Source organism: Canis lupus, chromosome 14 (assembly GCF_003254725.2).
Source record: "Canis lupus dingo isolate Sandy chromosome 14, ASM325472v2, whole genome shotgun sequence".
Lineage (NCBI taxonomy): Eukaryota > Metazoa > Chordata > Mammalia > Carnivora > Canidae > Canis > Canis lupus.
In genome coordinates, this window is record NC_064256.1 from 36,825,306 (window position 1) to 36,842,836 (window position 17,531).

Genomic DNA, 17,531 nt, shown 5'->3' on the forward strand with positions numbered 1-17,531 from the left:
TTCCAGTGGAGGGAGACAGATTAAAACAAAGAGAGATGCGCAGCTCAATGGTTTAGTGCCGCCTTCCGCCCAGGGCGGGATCCTGGAGTCGCAGGATTGAGACCCACATCGGGCTCCCTGCATGGAGCCTGCTTCTCCCTCTGCCTGTGTCTCTGCCTCTCTCTCTCTCTCTCTCTGTCTCTCATGAATAAATAAACAAATATTTTTTAAAAAGATTTATTTATTCATGAATAAATAAAATCTTGTAAAAAAGATTTTTTCATGAATAGTCAAAATCTTTTAAAAAAGATTTTATTTATTCATGAATAAATATTTTTAAAAGATTTAAAATATTTTTAAAAGATTTTATTTATTCATGAAAAAATATTGAATAAATAAATACAATATTTTAAAAAGATTTAAAATATTTTTCAAAAAGATTTAATTTATTTATTCATGAATAAACAAAATCTTTTTTAAAGAAGACTTTATTTGTTTATTCATGACAGACACAGAGAGAGAGAGGCAGAGACACAGGCAGAGGGAGAAGCAGGCTCCATGCAGGGAGCCCGATGTGGGTCTCAATCCTGCGACTCCAGGATCCCGCCCTGGGCGGAAGGCGGCGCTAAACCGCTGAGCCACCCGGGCTACCCAAAATAAGTAAAATCTTAAAAAAAAAAATTTAAAAAAAGAGAGAGGGGACAATGGAATGCATTGAATTAGGGCGTAGACAAGGCCAACACTAGCCCCCGGGCTCCTACAGAACCCAAACCGAGATCCGCGCGGCCGGGTCACCGTCCGGCCCACAGGCCTCCAGACCCCGCCCACCGCCGCCCTGGCCCCGCCCACCGCCGCCCTGGGCCCGCCCACCGCCGCCCTGGCCCCGCCCACGCCCTTACGTCAACTCCCTAGGTCTCCGCGCAATGGCGGCCAATGGAAAGCCGGGGGACCTGCTCGGCCTCCGTTGAGTCCCGCCCCGTGAGCCGTCGCTCGGCGACCGCGATGGGCTGTGGGGGCTGCGTGGCGCGGCGGCTCGGCTCGCTGCTGCGGTGCGGGGCCCTGTCCCCGGGCGCGGGGCCGGCGGCGGGCTCGGGGCCCCGGCTTCGGCTGCTGGCCTTGGGGCGGCTTCCGGCGGCCCCGGCGCTCGGTCGGGCCTGCCTGGGCCTGGGCCTGGGTCGCGCGCGCGGCCTGCACGGCGGGCCGGGCCTGCAGGAGCGGGCGGAGGGCGCCGCGGGTCAGGGGCGCCCGGAGTCCGGCGCAGCAGGTACGGGCCTGGCGGCGGGCGGCGGTACCTCGGGACAGCCCGGGGCCGGGTCTCTGCCGAGGGGGCCCTGAGGCCCCCTGTTTGCGCCTTTCTCCTGAGTTCCCAAAACCACCGCTCCAGAGCCGGAGGGGACCTCCAGGAGGTTGGCGCCGACTTTGCGTGTAAGACAGGCCAAGGGAAGAGCTGACGTCGCCCAGACCCCGGGCGTGACCGGCCTCACCGGACCCCGGGGCCCCGAGGAGCGGGCTCCAGAGAATGTTAGGGCGGGGGGATTCTGGGGACGAGCTGGGGCCGGGGTCGAGGAGGGGCCGAAGAAGCGCCCGTGGGAGCTGGGGCCTGGTGAAGGTCCTCTGATCATTCCAAGTCTTTAGAAATTTGAGAGGTTGCGAGCAGATCCCATCACATCTGTGGAAGGTTGGGGTGTGAGAGGGAGAGGTCTTAGTGGACTTAGCCGCTGGGTTCTTGGGGATCCGCTTTAGAACCTCAGACAGCTGTACATTCACAGGCCCTAATACTGCCAGGTAAAGAACAGACTGTGCAGATCTCTACAGAAGAAGAAAGTTTTCACAGGTCACAGTTGCTACATAACCCGAGTGGCTTTACAAGAAAACGTTTCATTCAAAATGAAAATCGTATTAAGGGGCAGCCAGGGTGGCTCAGCGGTTTAGCGCCTGCCTTCAGCCCAGGGGTGATCCTGGAGTCCTGGGATCGAGTCCCCTGTTGGGCTCCCTGCATGGAGCCGGCTTCTGTCTCTGCCTCCCTCTCTCTCTCTCTCTCTCTCTCTGTGTGTCTCTTATGAATAAGTAAATAAAATCTTAAAAAAAAAATCGTATTAAAGTTTCAGCTCTCATTGGTTGGCTTGGAGCCCACGCATTTTATTCTGGGAGGCCTAATTTTCTTCGGCTGTCAAGTGAAGGTTGTGGACAAGATATTACCTAAGAATCTTTCCAGCTCACAATTGTAGTTCTGTGTATGTGTGAGGTGTGTTGCTCATTTCCTCAGGTATTCGCAAACAAAGTCATTTGTTGTGGACGTATGGTCTTACTTGCATGTGGTAAATAGCAAAGGATGTATGGTGGCTGTGTGTGACCTAAAAGTTGAGTGATGCCATGTGAAACCCCTGCCCAGGTTTAGCTTCCCGGAGGCCTGGACCCTGCTGTCTTTCAACACTTTAGATTAAACACCCTCACAGAGGACAGTTTCATGGTTAGCTGCTGCATCTCAGTGCATGCAGCGTCTTCTAGGTGGCTACCTAACGCAAGTGAATCTTTGTGCGTTTCAGATCATCCTGGCCCCAAGTTTGACATCGATATGCTGGTTTCACTGCTGAGGCAAGAAAATGCAAGAGACATTTGTGTGATCAAGATTCCTCCAGAATTGAAATATACAGATTACTTTGTGATTGGTAGCGGAACTTCCACCCGACACTTGCATGCCATGGCCTACTACATTGTGAAAATGGTAGGACGCTTTCTTTTCTCTTGGAATCATTAACGGAAGAGTGTAGGTGCATCATGTTGAGGAGCAACACTTAAAAAGTAAATCCATCATATGAGATGATGTAAGAAGCCCAAATTCTCAGTGTTTGCATGTTTTATGTTCGTTCATAGTGAAAGTTACAGGGACAGATGAGTCAGGATTTTTTTTTTTTTTAAGATTTTATCTATTTATTGATGAGAGACACAGAGAGAGAGGCAGAGACACAGGCAGAGGGAGAAGCAGGCTCCATGCAGGGAGCCCGACGTGGGGCTCGATCCCGGGACTCAAGGATCAAGCCCTGGGCCAAAGGCAGGCGCCAAACCGCTGAGCCACCCAGGGATCCCCCTGGGTTTTTGATTATAGTAATCCTAATGGGTGTCAAGTGGCATCGAATTATGGTTTTGATTTGCACTTCCCTAATGATTAGTGATGTCAAGCATCCTCTCACATATTACTGGCCATTTGTATATCTTTGGAAGAATGCCTAAAGAAGTCTTTTGTCTATGTTTTAATCAGGCTGGGTTGTTTTTGTTGTGAAGTTGTAGGAGTTCTGTATGTATTCTGGATATTAACTCCAAACAAATACGTGATTTGCAAATATTTTCTCTCATTCTTTAGGTTATCTTACTGTTGATAATGTCCTTTGATGCACAAAAGTTGTTAATTTTGATAAAGTTCAGTTTATTTATTGTTGTACTTCTGCCTTTGGTGTCATATCCAAGAAATCATTGCCAAATTCAGGGTCATGTGTCATGAAGCCTTTCTACTTTGTTTCTTCTAAAAGTTTTAGGTCATATGTTTAGGTCTTTGATCTGTCTTAAGTTCATTTTTGTAGATGGTGTAAAGTAAGTGTCCAGCTTTGTAGGTATCTAGTTTTCCCAGCACCATATGTTAAAAAGACTGACCTTTTCCTATTTAATGGACTTGGCACCCTGTTGAAAATTGTTTGACTGTATGGGTTCTTTCTTTTATTCCATTGGTCTCCCCTTGCTCACTATTTTTGTTTGTTTGGTTTTTGTTTTTAAGATTTTATTTGAGAGGGAGAGTACGCACGCACAAACAGTGAGGGGGTCGGGCAGTGGGGCAGAGGGAGAAGCAGGCTCCTTGTGGAGCAGGGAGCCTGAGGCAGGGCTCCATCCCAGGACCTTGGGATCATGATCTAAGCCAAAGGCAGGTACGTAACCAATGAGCCACCCAGGAGACCCCCTCCCCCCCCTTTTTTAAGATTTTATTTATTCATGAGAGACACACAAAGGCAGAGACGTAGGCAGAGGGAGAAGCAGGCTCCATGCCAGGAACCTGATGTGGGACTCGAGCCTGGGGCTCCGAGATCACGCCCTGAGCCAAAGGCAAACACTCAACCGCTGAGCCTCCCCTCCCTTTTAAAAAATATTTTTATTTATTTGAGAGAGAGAGCATGCATGCATGCAAACATGCATGGGTTGGGGGATAGGCGAAGGGACAGCATCTCGAGTAGACTGTGCTGAGCATGAGCATGTAGCCCATCAAGGGGCTCAGTCTCATGACCCTGAGATCATGATCTGGGCTGAAACCAAGAGTCGGATGCTTAACCAGCTGAGAAACTCAGGTGCCCCGCTTGCTCACTGTTTTGATTACTATAGCTTTGTAGTTAGTTTTGAAATCAGTAAGTTGAGAGCTCCATCTGTGTTTTTCCATTTCAAGATTGTTTTTGGCTATTTGGGGTCCTTTTAGATTACATATAAATTTTAGGATGGAATTTTCTACTTCTGCAAAAAAAAAAGTCACTGGTATTTTGATAGGAATTGCTTTGAATCAATAGATGCCTTTGGGTGGGTAGTACTGTACTGGTATCTCAAGGCTATTAAGTTTTCTAGTCCATGAATACACAGTGCTATTTGTTGGTGTCTTTAATTTCTTTAGCAACATCTTGTAATTTTCAGTGTAAAGTCTTTTGTCTCCATGCTTAAGTTTATTGCTAAGTATTTTATTCTTTTTGAGTCCATTGTAAATGGAATTGTTAATTTCCTCTTCAGGTTGTTGATTAGGTAGTATATAGAAACAAAGCTGATTTGGCATGTTAATTTGGTATCCTATAACTTTGCTGAATTCATTTATTTTAAACGTGGTTTTGTGGAATCTTTAGGGTTTTATACATGTAAGTCACGTTGTCTGTAAACTTTGATAATTTTATTTTTTCCTTTCCAATTTGGTTACCTTTTTTTTTTCCCCTCCCTTGCTCTAACTTCTCTGGCCAGAACTTCCAGTACTGTATTGAAAGAAATGGCAAAAGTGGGCATTCATGTCTTGTTCCTGATCTCAGAGGAAAAATTTTGTCTTTCACTATTGAGTAGTAGGATAATAGCTGTGGGCTTTTCATGCATGACCTTTATTATCTTGAGGCAGTTTTTTATTCTTTGTTGAGTAAATTTTTTTAAAGATTTTATTTATTTATTCATGAGAGACACCCACAGAGAGAGGCAGAGACACAGGCAGAGGGAGAAGCAGGCTCCATACAGGGAGCCCAATATGGGATTCGATCCCGGGATTCCAGGACCACACCCCGAGCCAAAGGCAGATGCTTAACCGCTGAGCCACCCAGACATCCCTATGTTAAGTATTTTTATCATGAAAGAGTGTTGAATTTTATCAGATGCTTTTCTGCATAAATTTTTTTTATCCTATGGCTTTTTTCATTTTGTTAATGTGGTTTATTGTATTGATTGATTTTCATGTGGAACTATCCTTACATTGCAGGAATAAATCCCACTCAGTCATGATGTATAATCCTTTTAATATGCTGTTGAATTGGGCTTGGTAGTAGTTTATTGAGGATTTTTGCATCTGTGTTCGTCAAGGATATTGGTTTGTAGTCTGTCTTTCATTCTTTCTTTTTTTTTTTTTTTTTTTTTTTTTGGTAGGTTCTTTGGCCTTGGTATCAGGGTAATGGTAGTTTCATAGAATGAGTTCCGAAATGTTCCCTCTTCGTTTTTTTGGAAGACTTTGAGAAGAATTTGTGTTAGCTTTTGTTTAAATGTTTGGTAGAATTCACCAGTAAAACCATCTGGTCAGGGTTTTTTTTGCTGCAAGATTTTGTTCCTCTTTGTTTCGTCCTTTTAATTGAGATATAGTGTTTGGAGTTCTTAATTACTCTTTCAGTCCCAATTTAATCTTGGTAAGTTGTGTGTTTGTAGGAATTTGTCCATTTTGTCTAAATTATCCAGTTTGCTGGTGCATAGTTAGTTGTTCATAGTACTCAATTCCTTTTTTAAGAAGTCGAGTTCCCTTGCTTGTTTTGGATTTTAGTTATTTGGGTTTTCTGTTTTTTCTTAGTCTTCCTAAAGCTTTGTCAATTTTATCTTTTCCAAGGCCCGAATCTTGGTTCCATGGATTTTTGTCAATTTTGGTTTCCTCTGATCATTGTTTCCTTCTTTCTACTAGCTTTCAGTTTAATTTTGTAGTTCTTTAAGGTATAAATTTAGGTTGTTGATTTGGGAGCTTTTTTTCATGGAAACATATATAGCTATAAATTTCCCTCTTAAGGGGTACCTGGGTGGATTGTCAGTTAAGCAGCTGACTTTGGCTCAGGTCATGATCCAGGGTCCTGGAGTTGAACCCCGTATTGGGCTCCCTTCTTGGTGGGTAGCCTGCTTCTGCCTCTCCCTCTGGAGCTCCCCCTGCTTGTACACTCATGCTGTCTCTGTCAAATGAGTAAATCATTTAAAACAACAGAAATTTAAAAAAATTTTCCCTCCTAACAGTACTTTGGTTACATCCCAGTAAGTTTTGGTATGTTGTATTTTAATCTCCTTTGTCTCAAGATATTTTCTAATTTTGTGAGATCATCTTTGACTCATTGTTTGGCTTTTCTGGTTTTCCTTCTGTTGATTTCTAGTTTCATTTCATTGTGATTAGAAAATATACTTTATGTCAATCTTTTAAACTTTATTTAGAGTTGTTCTGTAGCCTAACATATCTATCCTGGAGAATGTTACATGTGCACTTTAGAAAAATGTGTATTCTGCTGTTGGGTGGAATATTTTATTAATGTCTGTTAGTCAGTCTGTAGTATTGTTTAAGTCATCTATTTCTATATTAACCTTGCCTGCTTTTTATCCATTATTGAAAATGGAGTATTAAGTCTTCCGTATTATTATCATCATCTGTGTCTCCCTTCAGTTCTGTCAATGTTTGTTTCCATATGTTTAGGAGTTCTGATTTTTGGTGTTACATGGTTTTTTTTTTTTTACATTTTTATTTATTTATGATAGTCACACAAAGAGAGAGAGGCAGAGACACAGGCAGAGGGAGAAGCAGGCTCCATGCACTGGGAGCCCGACCTGGGACTCGATCCCAGGTCTCCAGGATCGCGCCCTGGGCCAAAGGCAGGCGCTAAACCGCTGCGCCACCCGGGATCCCGGTGTTACATGTTTTTATTTTTTATTTTTTATTTTATAAATGTTTATTTATTTATGATAGTCAGAGAGAGAGAGGCAGAGACACAGGCAGAGGGAGAAGCAGGCTCCATGCACTGGGAGTCCGATGTGGGATTCGATCCTGGATCTCCAGGATCGCGCCCTGGGCCAAAGGGAGGCGCCAAACCACTGCGCCACCCAGGGATCCCCCCGCATGTTTATAATTGTTATATCATCTGGGTTATTTGATCCTTTTATCATTGTATTGGTTTTCTTGTCTCATAATATTTTTTGATCTAAAGTCTATTTTGTCTGAACTAGTATATCTTTTGTTTTGGATCATTCATTAGACCTGTTGGGAATGAAGATATGGGATGATAAAATCCCATGAACATGGTCATGAAGGTGGTTGATGTAGGTGAGGACCAGATATTGAGTGAGCTTGGCTTCTCTGCCTCAGGGACACTTTGGTGGATATGAGTAGGATGGCCTTTCAAAAGGGTTTGGAGAGGATTCAGTAGGAATGTATAGGAGTAGGTAGGATTTAGGGGTGGGGGAAAAGTTGAGGAAACTAATTTATCATGGGGTATAGTTAAGAGGAATGAGTAGGCTAGTTCCCAAATTAAGATCAAGAAAGATATCCCCCCCCGCCCCAGACTATCTCAGTGAGAACAGAGACTTCCTCATTCCCCACCTTAATATATAACCTGGTTTCTTTTTTTCAGTACAAATACCTGAAAAGTAAAAGCGAGCCTCATGTTAAGATTGAAGGGAAAGACACCGATGACTGGCTCTGCATGGACTTCGGTAAGTTATTTTGACATATTTTACAGATAAATATTTGTTTTGTCCTAACCTTGAATATTTTCAGTTGCAGAAGGATTAAGATCAAATTGTTTTTCATGTAAATTTTTTGGTATTTGTTTACAGTAAATTTTAATTATAACCCAGGAGGTCTTATTCACCTGTGAAATCCTTACCTAATGTGGTATGTATAGAACAAGCCAGACAGGTCAGAAAGATGGTGGAGAACAGGGTGGATAACATGGTAGAGATGAGAAGCATCCCTCAGTGGTGGTAGAAGGCTTGGGGTGCACATAAATCTGGCCTAGAATGACAGATGAGGTAAAGGGCATTACAGGTCCTGAGAAGGAAGAGTAGAGGACTGGAATTTTGAAAAGACCTAACAAATTTGGGTATTAATATATACATAGTTTTACAGTATTTCCCCATAAGATACTTATTACAAAAAAAAAAAAACAGTAATTGTCAAGAACTGTGATGGATCTGAGATTTTATCTGCTCATAACTAACAAGTTAACCACCCAGTTTCATGGGTATTGGTGAGAGATGAAAGGCTAGTCCTGGGTTAGAGATGAAACAGTTTTATTACTGATTGCAGTAAGAATAGCTAGCCAGCAGGAGTATTTTTGTTTTCCACCAGGTTCCCTGAGCTGTTTCTAAAGAGAAACACAGGGCCAGATGACATCTGCAGACGAAGTTCTAAGAGAGGGACCTTCATGAGATTAGGGTAGTACATCTATTATATGCCGGAAGCAGACCCATGGACTGTGGTGGAGGACACTTTTTCTGCTAAGGCTCTATCTAAGCCAGGGTTTCTTCCCTTTGTCACTCTCAATATTTTGGAGCAGGTGATTTGGGTAGGAGGGGGGATATATATCCTGTGCATTGTAGGATATTTAACAGTCTCCCTTCTCCTCTCTAGCCCCATTTGTGAAAATCAGAAATGTCCTGAGAACCAATGCTATAAGTAAACCTGTCCTTTGCTGTGAGGGGAGAAAACCTCTGAGACCATTCACTACATAATCATCCTTGAAAAGATAGTCTAGAATCAAAAGGCAATCCATGCTTTGCTCATAGGATATGCAGAAATGTGAGACTCCTAAAAGAAAAAAAAGAAATGTGATACCCATGGAGAATTGTCTTTGACAAGTAATTTGGCAGAGCCTACTTTAGTCACTTGGATAGTTAACATCACCAGGAATGTTAAAGATTGCTATCATGTACTTCCTGTATGATGCACCGAGAAAAGCACAGCATCATTTCTATGGTATTGTTGTAGGAAAGATATCCATATTTTCCATTTCTAGTAAATTCCTGCATAATCCTAATCTGGGGTCCATACTTTAACAACCATTGTTTTATCGCAGAGGTTTATGAGAACACAAGAATAAAAGCTAATGAACTGTTTCTTCATTTTAACTCTTATCTGTCCTTGATTGATAGGTAGCATGGTGATTCATTTGATGCTTCCAGAAACCAGAGAAACCTATGAATTAGAGAAATTATGGACCCTACGTTCATATGATGACCAGTTAGCACAGATAGCACCCGAGACATTACCTGAAGACTTCATTCTTGGAATAGAAGAGGACACTTCTTCATCCCTGACTCCAGTGGAGTTCAAATGAGAATAAAATGATATGAACTACTTTAGTCATTATCAGATTTGGATTGAGTCACTTTTTAAAAATATAGCTCTGATTGAGCTATATCAATCACCTGATTGGTCAGGTTGTTGTCAAAACAAGCCTTATCGGGATCCTTGGGTGGCGCAGTGGTTTAGCGCCTGCCTTCAGCCCTAGGGCGTGATCCTGGAGACCTGGGATCGAATCCCACGTCAGGCTCCCTGCATGGAGCCTGCTTCTCCCTCTGCCTGTGTCTCTGCATCTCTCTCTCTCTTTGTGTGACTATCATAAATAAAAATTAAAAAAAAAAAAAAAAAAAAACAAGCCTTATCTATTGGCACTTGGGCTAAATGAAATGTGGAAACTGTAGGTAAGTGAGCTCTCACAGCAAGAATCGGTACATTCAAACTAAAATTTTAATATGTTTTTTTTATTCCGAAGATCCTAGCAGGATTCCCCAGAGTTAACACTGGCCCCTGTGCTCTGCTCAGTTTAATTTTGCCTAAGTGTAAATCTTATTCTGTAGAATGGGATAGCCTTAAAAAATAAATAAATAAAAGACACCTACCGCTTCATTGGTCTTATTCCTTAAAACCTACAGTTTTTACTTCAGAGGCACAGTATTAGCAAAATCCACAATAAGTACTGTGGAATGGAGAAAATAATGTAAGCACCAGTATCTAGTGGTAAACTGAGACTGACACAATATTACTAAAAATATTTTTTACAGTTTAACTAAATTTGAACATTCACATTTGAAAAACCATAAATAAAACATACCATATACCAGGCTGCACCTAATGATGAAAAACTTTATTCTGCATCAAGGTATCTGGAAAAAGAAGCTGCATTTGGGGCACATTACAGATGAGGAATGATCCATGTGCGGTGAGTACAAAACTCAATTACAGAATTAGATACTCCATTACCATTGCTTAATTAAAAGTAAAACATGATTTGCCACACTAAAAGGCTAGAAGTGAAATATGACAGAATTTTAAACCAGCAAATATAAATGCAGCACCTATCTGTATGTGTGTACATACATATATATATGTTCTATATATATATATATATTATATATATATATATATAATATATATATAAACAACAAAAAACATGGGAAAAATCAAACACTGAGGAAGAGCTCTGGCCTAATAAGCACATCTCACCTGAAATCCAACCAGAAAGCCAGTCTGATTTTATTTTTGCAATTCATTATATGAAAAAATTATGAATGCTAAATGAATTGTGTGACAAAGGGCACTTTTTGGCTAACACTACAAAATAAACTGGTTTTCTGAAAACATTTAGGAAAACATTTCAAGTCATTTTCAAAATGTCTAATTGATAACAGTTATCTTCAGAAAAACTTACCTAGTCTGTAGAAATTCACCTTGAAATACAAAGGAGGCCATATTTTTTAAAGGGTTATTATATATGTATGCCCTTCAGATCAGCATAATGCGATGACTGATCATTAAATGAACAAAAGCAACACATAATTCTGAGAGCAGTGTGGCCCTGGAGACCACCCACGCCCACATAATTGTACATACTGGGCTTTGCCATCAAGTTAAGGAATGGGCACATGAATTCAGTATTGTAGATCAAAGGTCAAATGTGTTATATCACAGTCATTCAAATTATATTCCAAAAATTGGTTCCTGGTATTCTCTACTTTTTTACTTATTTTCAAATAACTAGTTGCAGAGAATATAGAAATCCTGCTGTATTTTATATAATATTTTAGGTGGCCTTACAGTTTTCTTGATTTATCATTGTTTAAAAATCTTCAAAATAGCTTAGTGAGGCTCATGACAGTACCTGGCACATGGAGATGTAGCCTTGATATTGCCTTTAAACACTGTCACACCGTCTGAGTACCCCCTTAGTCTTCACAAAGCAATTCTGTTGGGGTCCGCTCAAAGTGTAGACCAACTGGTCTGAAGTGTGTCGGCAAACTAAGCATCCCATTAAGACCAGCTGAAGCTTGCTTTTTACCAATCAGTTTAAAGTCCACAGGGGCTGCATCTATCGTTGATGCACTTTAGGTAGTGATAGTCTAAAGCACAAAGCATTTTTATGCATTTAATCACATAGCCAAACAAAAAAACTGAAGTCTCCCGAAGCCTTTTAAACTAGCCGTTCCAAAACCTCCTGCAACCACTTTGCTCTGTTAGTACCATCGAAAAGGTTCCCTACCATAAACGAAAAATGAAATGGTATTGCTGCTCTCCAAATATAGGCACTGCTCCGTATCACTGAACATTTATTGGATTTTCCAACTAATGGTGTCAAAAGCCTCAAAAAACCTGAAATTAATTTTCCAGCTTTACGGTCACCAGCCAGAAGTAAAAATTTTCTGTTATTTTCCTGTCAGCTAATTAAGTTTTTTAAAAAACTGTTGGACTTTTATCTTTATAAAGTATATAAAATTTTCCAAAAAACAAAACAAAACAAAACCAAAAACAGAAACAATTTTGCTTTCATTGCATTACTGAATACCTGAGGTAGTTGAGTAAAAATGCACATTTAATACCCCTGCCAACACCATTCAGCACTTCCCTTAGGTTATTCATGTTAGTGTTAGATAAAAATAAAACTGAGAACAGTTGCTCTATGCTAATAGCTTACCATTTAAGTTCTTGTAATCATTCTATTCTGATCCAATTTTAACAACTGGATTTGGGAGCAATCTACTATATTTTATGAATTTAGTGAATGCATCATTAAGCCAATTTCTGGCAATAGGGGGGTATATTAAGAAAAATTAGAATATTTGTTACACTGAGAATACAACAAAAGGGAAGTGCAGAGCTCCTCTCTTTCCCTCCCTCCCCCCCTTATTTTTTATTTTTTTATTTTTTTAAAGCTGGGTGTCATACATTTCAGAGAGCATAAAGTATACATTCTCACAGAGACAGGAGTTCAAAAGTTGCCTGGTCCTCAGAAACAACTGGCTAGGTAAAAACTTGTGCATGTAATTCTGGATATTAGGGGTTCAGCGCCCATCTGTTGGTTAAGCAATCTGTCTTTGGTTTGGCGTCTGCCTCTGTGGTGGGCTGTTTCCTGAGCCTTTACTTCCGTCTTGACTGAGGTGGTCCACTTTGCAGAGCTTTCTGCTGTTGGTGCTGCTTTACCTGAGTCAAAATTTCCTGAATTTTTCTCTGGGCAACCTGCAAAAGGAGAGAGAAAAGATCTGAAATTTCTACCTAATCAAAAGATACATACTAGTTTAGTTGCAAGTTGAAATTACCTGCTAAAAGGGATTAAGTGTGTTAAGCACCAACCAACCTTGAGTATTTATTTGGGGTGGGGGCACGCCCCCAGGAGAACTGCTCCCATGCATGAAAGAAGCAAAAGAGCTTATCACATTAGAGCCCACTTGCCTGGCAAGCATAGAAGTGACCAGTTATTTTCACAACCACTTGGTCATTCTCATCAGGTGTCTGGTCACGAGGGACAACTACTTCTGCACTTGACAAATTCTGGAGCTCATTCACCTGAAAAAGATAAATACAGATCATGTCAAATTGAGGTTTTAAAAAAAATTACCATTTGCTGAGCACTTAACTATATGCCAAACACTAAACTGTGGCTTTTACAAATTTCATCTCATCCACCAATAATTCTATCAGGTTATCGGTATTGTGCCCATTGCAAGATGATTAAGACTTAACCAAAGAAATTGACCTGACCAGTTATACAGGTGAATGGCAGAACCAGGCTGCATCCCTGAAAGTCAGATCCCAAAGCGTCTGCTCTCAATTACTTCAAAATTGTAAACAGCTTTGAAAACAACTTAGAAGTTACAGGTGCTAAAGAGAAGCTGGAAACCATTTACTTTTTTGTTACAGAGGTAGATTATAAAGGTAGGTGAAATTTTTAAAAGTTTTCTTTTGATCAAATGTGCAAAAATAAAAAGCTGGATTTATGTCAACCAACAATGCTAAGTGCCCCTTATACACGAGCCAGTAGTCCTCTCCCACAAAGCGGTCAGAGAGGCGTTACTTTCACTAGGAGCTGACACCGACACTCAGGAAGAACGAAAGGCAGTCTTCTCCAAACCTGGGCCAAGGTGATCCTGCTTTTTATAAATTAGCCAAAATTCAGGGACTTGGAACTCCTAAGTACCTTTCAATGCTTTCCCTTTCATACCACTGCACAGGTTTTGCTGAAGTACTTGCCGTTTTGCCTCCTTTTCCAATAACTCTGCCAGCAGCAAAGGATGGCACTCTGATATGAGCTTCAAGTTTCACCTCTTCTTTAGGACTAACAAAGTTTTCTTCTTTAATTTTTCCATAAATTCTTCCCTGAGCCTAAAGATGAGAACATATCCTATCAGTGTCATTAACAAAGGGAAAAAAGGTCCACTAACTTCAAAGATGGCCAGAATATACTGGAATGGGGACACGTCTGCATTTGATTGTTACAGATGGCATATGAGGCAAATTAGGTTCACAAGAACAAGCGGGCACCACAGAGGTGCTAACTAAATGACTGACTGAAGAATATGGCTTATTATTTGAACAAAAAGAATTAAAGGTAATAATTAGCCACCCAAACTAAAAACAAATCATTTTTGTGGACAAATGATCATTTGCCCTCTGATCTGAAAAGGTAAAACCTGTCGTGCTTTCAGTAAGAAAGTAACTGTGTTTTCTTGAGTAGAAGAAATGGTGAAGAACTACAGAGCCAGCTGTGGTAGGCTCATACCTGCTGAAAGGATACTTTCTATGAATTTGGGTGACGTCCTTGCACAGGGGCCATGCTAATATTCACTGTATCATTCCCATTTTAGTGTATGTACTGCCAAAGCGAGCACTTGAAAGGATACTTTCTATTTAAACACATTTCTTCATCTCAGCCAAATGGCTTCTACTTTAAATAATAAGGCTACAAAATCAGGTTAACAAACACTTCTCATATTTATAGTCCTCACATCCCTATACCTACTGCATATAACTAGACATACCTAAGAAACTTCTATTATGTACTATTAATTTGCTTGCCTGTATACCAAAGGATAAACAAGTCAGAGTTGGTTTAATCTGACAAGCTACCAGGGCAAATCATAAAAACAGAAGTACCCAACACATTTTCAGTGGTGCAGAAATGAGAACTTCATTATAGGGGATTACAGAAAAACAAAATCCATCTTGGTACCCTATATTCCATTCATTCTCAAAGTCTCAGCCACAGATCTAGGGATCAACACAAAGGACAGAGGGAAAAAAAAAAAAAAAAAAAAAACAGGACAAAGATACACATCCCTCTTACAAAAAAAGCTCTCAAAATCAGAAAAATATGGGTTAGGAGATTTATCACCCCTTAGATCTCTAAAATAATTCACTTGTAATTATCAGTGATCACATAAATGATATTTAAGCATTATAGGTTTTCTTAAATATTCCATTTAAGATGACTAAGGGTATAGAAGGATACAGGGCAACAAACTGAATTTCCAGCAAACAATTATAGGAATGACAAGTTGGTAGTTCTGTTTATTAAAAATGTAAGAGCTCAGCACCAAGAAGAAACATGCAATAATGGACGCCTATGTTTATCTTTTAAGATTTCAAACTGAAAGTGAATGATCCCGTAGGTTTGGGATAGGAAGCAGTTTGCAACACTTCCGAGTTAGGACTTCAGCTGCCTGGACCAGAAGGCTGGTGTGAGGGGCTAATTTCTTTTCCTGAGTTTGAGCCTAGCCAACTGCACCCACATCTCAAAGCACCTCCTTTTGTTTCCTATTCTTCCTGTAAATGAAAAAGTTTTGGATTTTTACTGAAAAATGTCCCACAGAAAAGAGAGATGTAAGAAAGCGATAGTTTAAAAGGGGGGAATTGGGGAGAAGTAGGCATTGTTACTAGCCACATTTAGAGGCTTAAGGTTCAAGAGTTAGTTGTCCTGTTACACAGGGACCAGGTGTTAAGAATAAGACACTTGGGGATAGTGTGGTTATTCTAATTCAATAGTTTTATAGCCACTTGTACTAAGTTTTAGGGAGAAATTACGTACCTGAAAGGCCGTGTTTGACTATTTGGCAGAATCTTAGTCCGATTCACCCTGAGTCTGCTGACCACCACCACCACCACCACCACCACCACCACCACCACCACCAGCTTATTTATATTGGGCCTCCTACGTGGGAAGCAATATTCTAAGCACTTTATATATTCTTTATACCTAATAACCTTGTTTCAACCTCATGGGTTTTCAAATCCTCATTTTACAGCTGAGTAACTAGCCAGAGAAAAGTTTAAGTAATTTGCCCAAAGTCACACAGCAGATAAATGATACAGTTGGTATTTGAACTGGCAGCCTGGATGCCCGGTCCCTGCTCTTCGTCGACTCTCAGTATACAATGAGGGGCACTCCAGCTTGCAAAGGTCTCAAACCCCAAAATATAAGAACAATAGTTCACACCAGGACAAATGCCAGAAGAATTAAGGACAAGAGGGAATATTTGGGAACAAGTTTAACACAGCATAATAATCAGACAAGTTTGTAAATTTCAGTCTTAAAAGTCTCATCTTCACATAGTAACAAGGCACTGAACAAATTCTCCTTTGGGAGATAAGTAAACACAGCAACCATCACAAAACACTCAAAATTGAAACGAAGTCTTGTTTATTTTTAAAATATAACTTTGGGTATGTTTCTATGTTAGTCTTGTGAATTTCCATTGGGAGATTGTTTTTACGGGTTTTAGATATATTTAAGGGAGAAAGCAGGTTTAGAGTTTCTGAAAGAAGGCATTAACAGTCTATGAATCCATTCATTTGTTACCTGTGCATGCACTCTAGAGCACATACCTTGAACTGAGCCTCTGGTGGCCCGGTGATAATCACCATCCTCACTTTAGCATCTGGTGCTTCAGCTGGAGCAATCTGTAACAGACATATCAAGGGAGGATGCCACTTGCAGATGCCACTTGCAGGTGCCACTGATAAAAATGTTACACACACCAGCCTCACATTTATGCATGACTTACTAAAATGTATTAGAGAAGAGAAAGCCTTCTGGGAGAAAGCTACAGATTGGCAGTGATTAACATGGGTTCATTAGTTTGGGCTCCTGCCATGAACTGTGCATTCACACTGTGGCTGGCCCAGATGTAAACATCCGCATGCCGTCTCCTCGCTAGGCTCTAATGAGGTGCTGCCTGGACTTTACGATGGGAGAACAGAAGGCTGCAGAAGCTGAGTTACCTGGCCCATCCATGATCACAGCTAATCCAGCTGGAGGGAGACCCGAATCTGTCTCCACTGCCCATGCTCTTTATCACCCCACCAGTAGTGCTCAAAGTGTGATCTCTGGCCTGTCTGCATCAGAACCCCCAAGCTTTCTGAATGTGCAAGAAATTGCTATGTTCACAAATCTAAGACTATTGGAGTATGCTCATTAGAGTAACATAGGAAATAAACATTAATTTAGCAGAAGAAAAGTTACTGGCTTTTCTATTTTTGCAGAATGCATGAAATCACACAAAAAGCTGGGGGAAATGTTGCAGACTGCTGAAGGGAAAGGAAACCATTCTTCCATAGTCGTAAGATTTGGGGCCCCAGCTGGTATGAGTTGTTTTAAAAAGGAAAAAAATTAACTAGACATATGCTGTGCAAGAAGCAAATTCTATTTACAAAATATATTACTATGTAAGAATGAGAAGAAAATATGATAAACACTATCCCAAATTCTGCCATTGAATATGATCACTGTCAGTTACCAATATGGTCTACTAGACCCCTTCCCACATGTTTATAATCAAAGAATGTTTTCATTTTTAATGGAGTCATCTTTTTCTCCCTCTGTCACCTAGAGCCATGCTAATACTATTCCTACTTTATGCTGGGCACACGCTAATTCCGAGTCTAGAAAACAAGCAAATAATTACTTCCCTTTAGTCTAAGCTCTTAGAATTATTCACTGGAAACCCCTAGAACAAAGATACCATTCTTTATCTTTCTGACTAGACTTCTT

At 40.8% G+C, this 17,531-nt stretch overlaps 2 protein-coding genes and 1 non-coding gene across 7 annotated transcripts in view; 1 reads left to right on the forward strand and 2 right to left on the reverse strand.

Annotated features, from left to right (window-relative positions):
- Nucleotides 1-875: 875 nt before the first annotated feature.
- MALSU1 (mitochondrial assembly of ribosomal large subunit 1) lies at nucleotides 876-10,108 on the forward strand. The gene is made up of 4 exons (XM_025464370.3): nucleotides 876-1,243; nucleotides 2,526-2,704; nucleotides 7,842-7,923; nucleotides 9,364-10,108. The coding sequence occupies exons 1-4, from the start codon at nucleotides 913-915 to the stop codon at nucleotides 9,546-9,548; spliced, it is 777 nt and encodes a 258-aa protein (XP_025320155.1). The 5' UTR covers nucleotides 876-912; the 3' UTR covers nucleotides 9,549-10,108.
- A 229-nt stretch (nucleotides 10,109-10,337) lies between these two features.
- Nucleotides 10,338-17,531, reverse strand: part of IGF2BP3 (insulin like growth factor 2 mRNA binding protein 3) — a 152,337-nt gene continuing 145,143 nt past the window's right edge. For 4 of the 5 annotated variants that reach the window (XM_049093708.1, XM_025464363.3, XM_049093711.1 and 1 more), the window contains 4 exons: nucleotides 16,367-16,441; nucleotides 13,736-13,867; nucleotides 12,938-13,051; nucleotides 10,338-12,724 (listed from right to left, as the gene is read on the reverse strand). In XM_049093708.1, the coding sequence (XP_048949665.1) occupies nucleotides 12,626-12,724; nucleotides 12,938-13,051; nucleotides 13,736-13,867; nucleotides 16,367-16,441 (420 nt within the window). In that variant the 3' untranslated portion in view covers nucleotides 10,338-12,625. Of the gene's footprint in view, nucleotides 12,725-12,937; nucleotides 13,052-13,682; nucleotides 13,868-16,366; nucleotides 16,442-17,531 lie in introns of those variants that run through there. The other variant, XM_049093709.1, reaches the window with a different exon arrangement.
- Nucleotides 14,270-14,373, reverse strand: LOC112670927 (U6 spliceosomal RNA). The gene has a single exon (XR_003143305.1). It is a non-coding gene; the product is annotated as a U6 spliceosomal RNA (small nuclear RNA).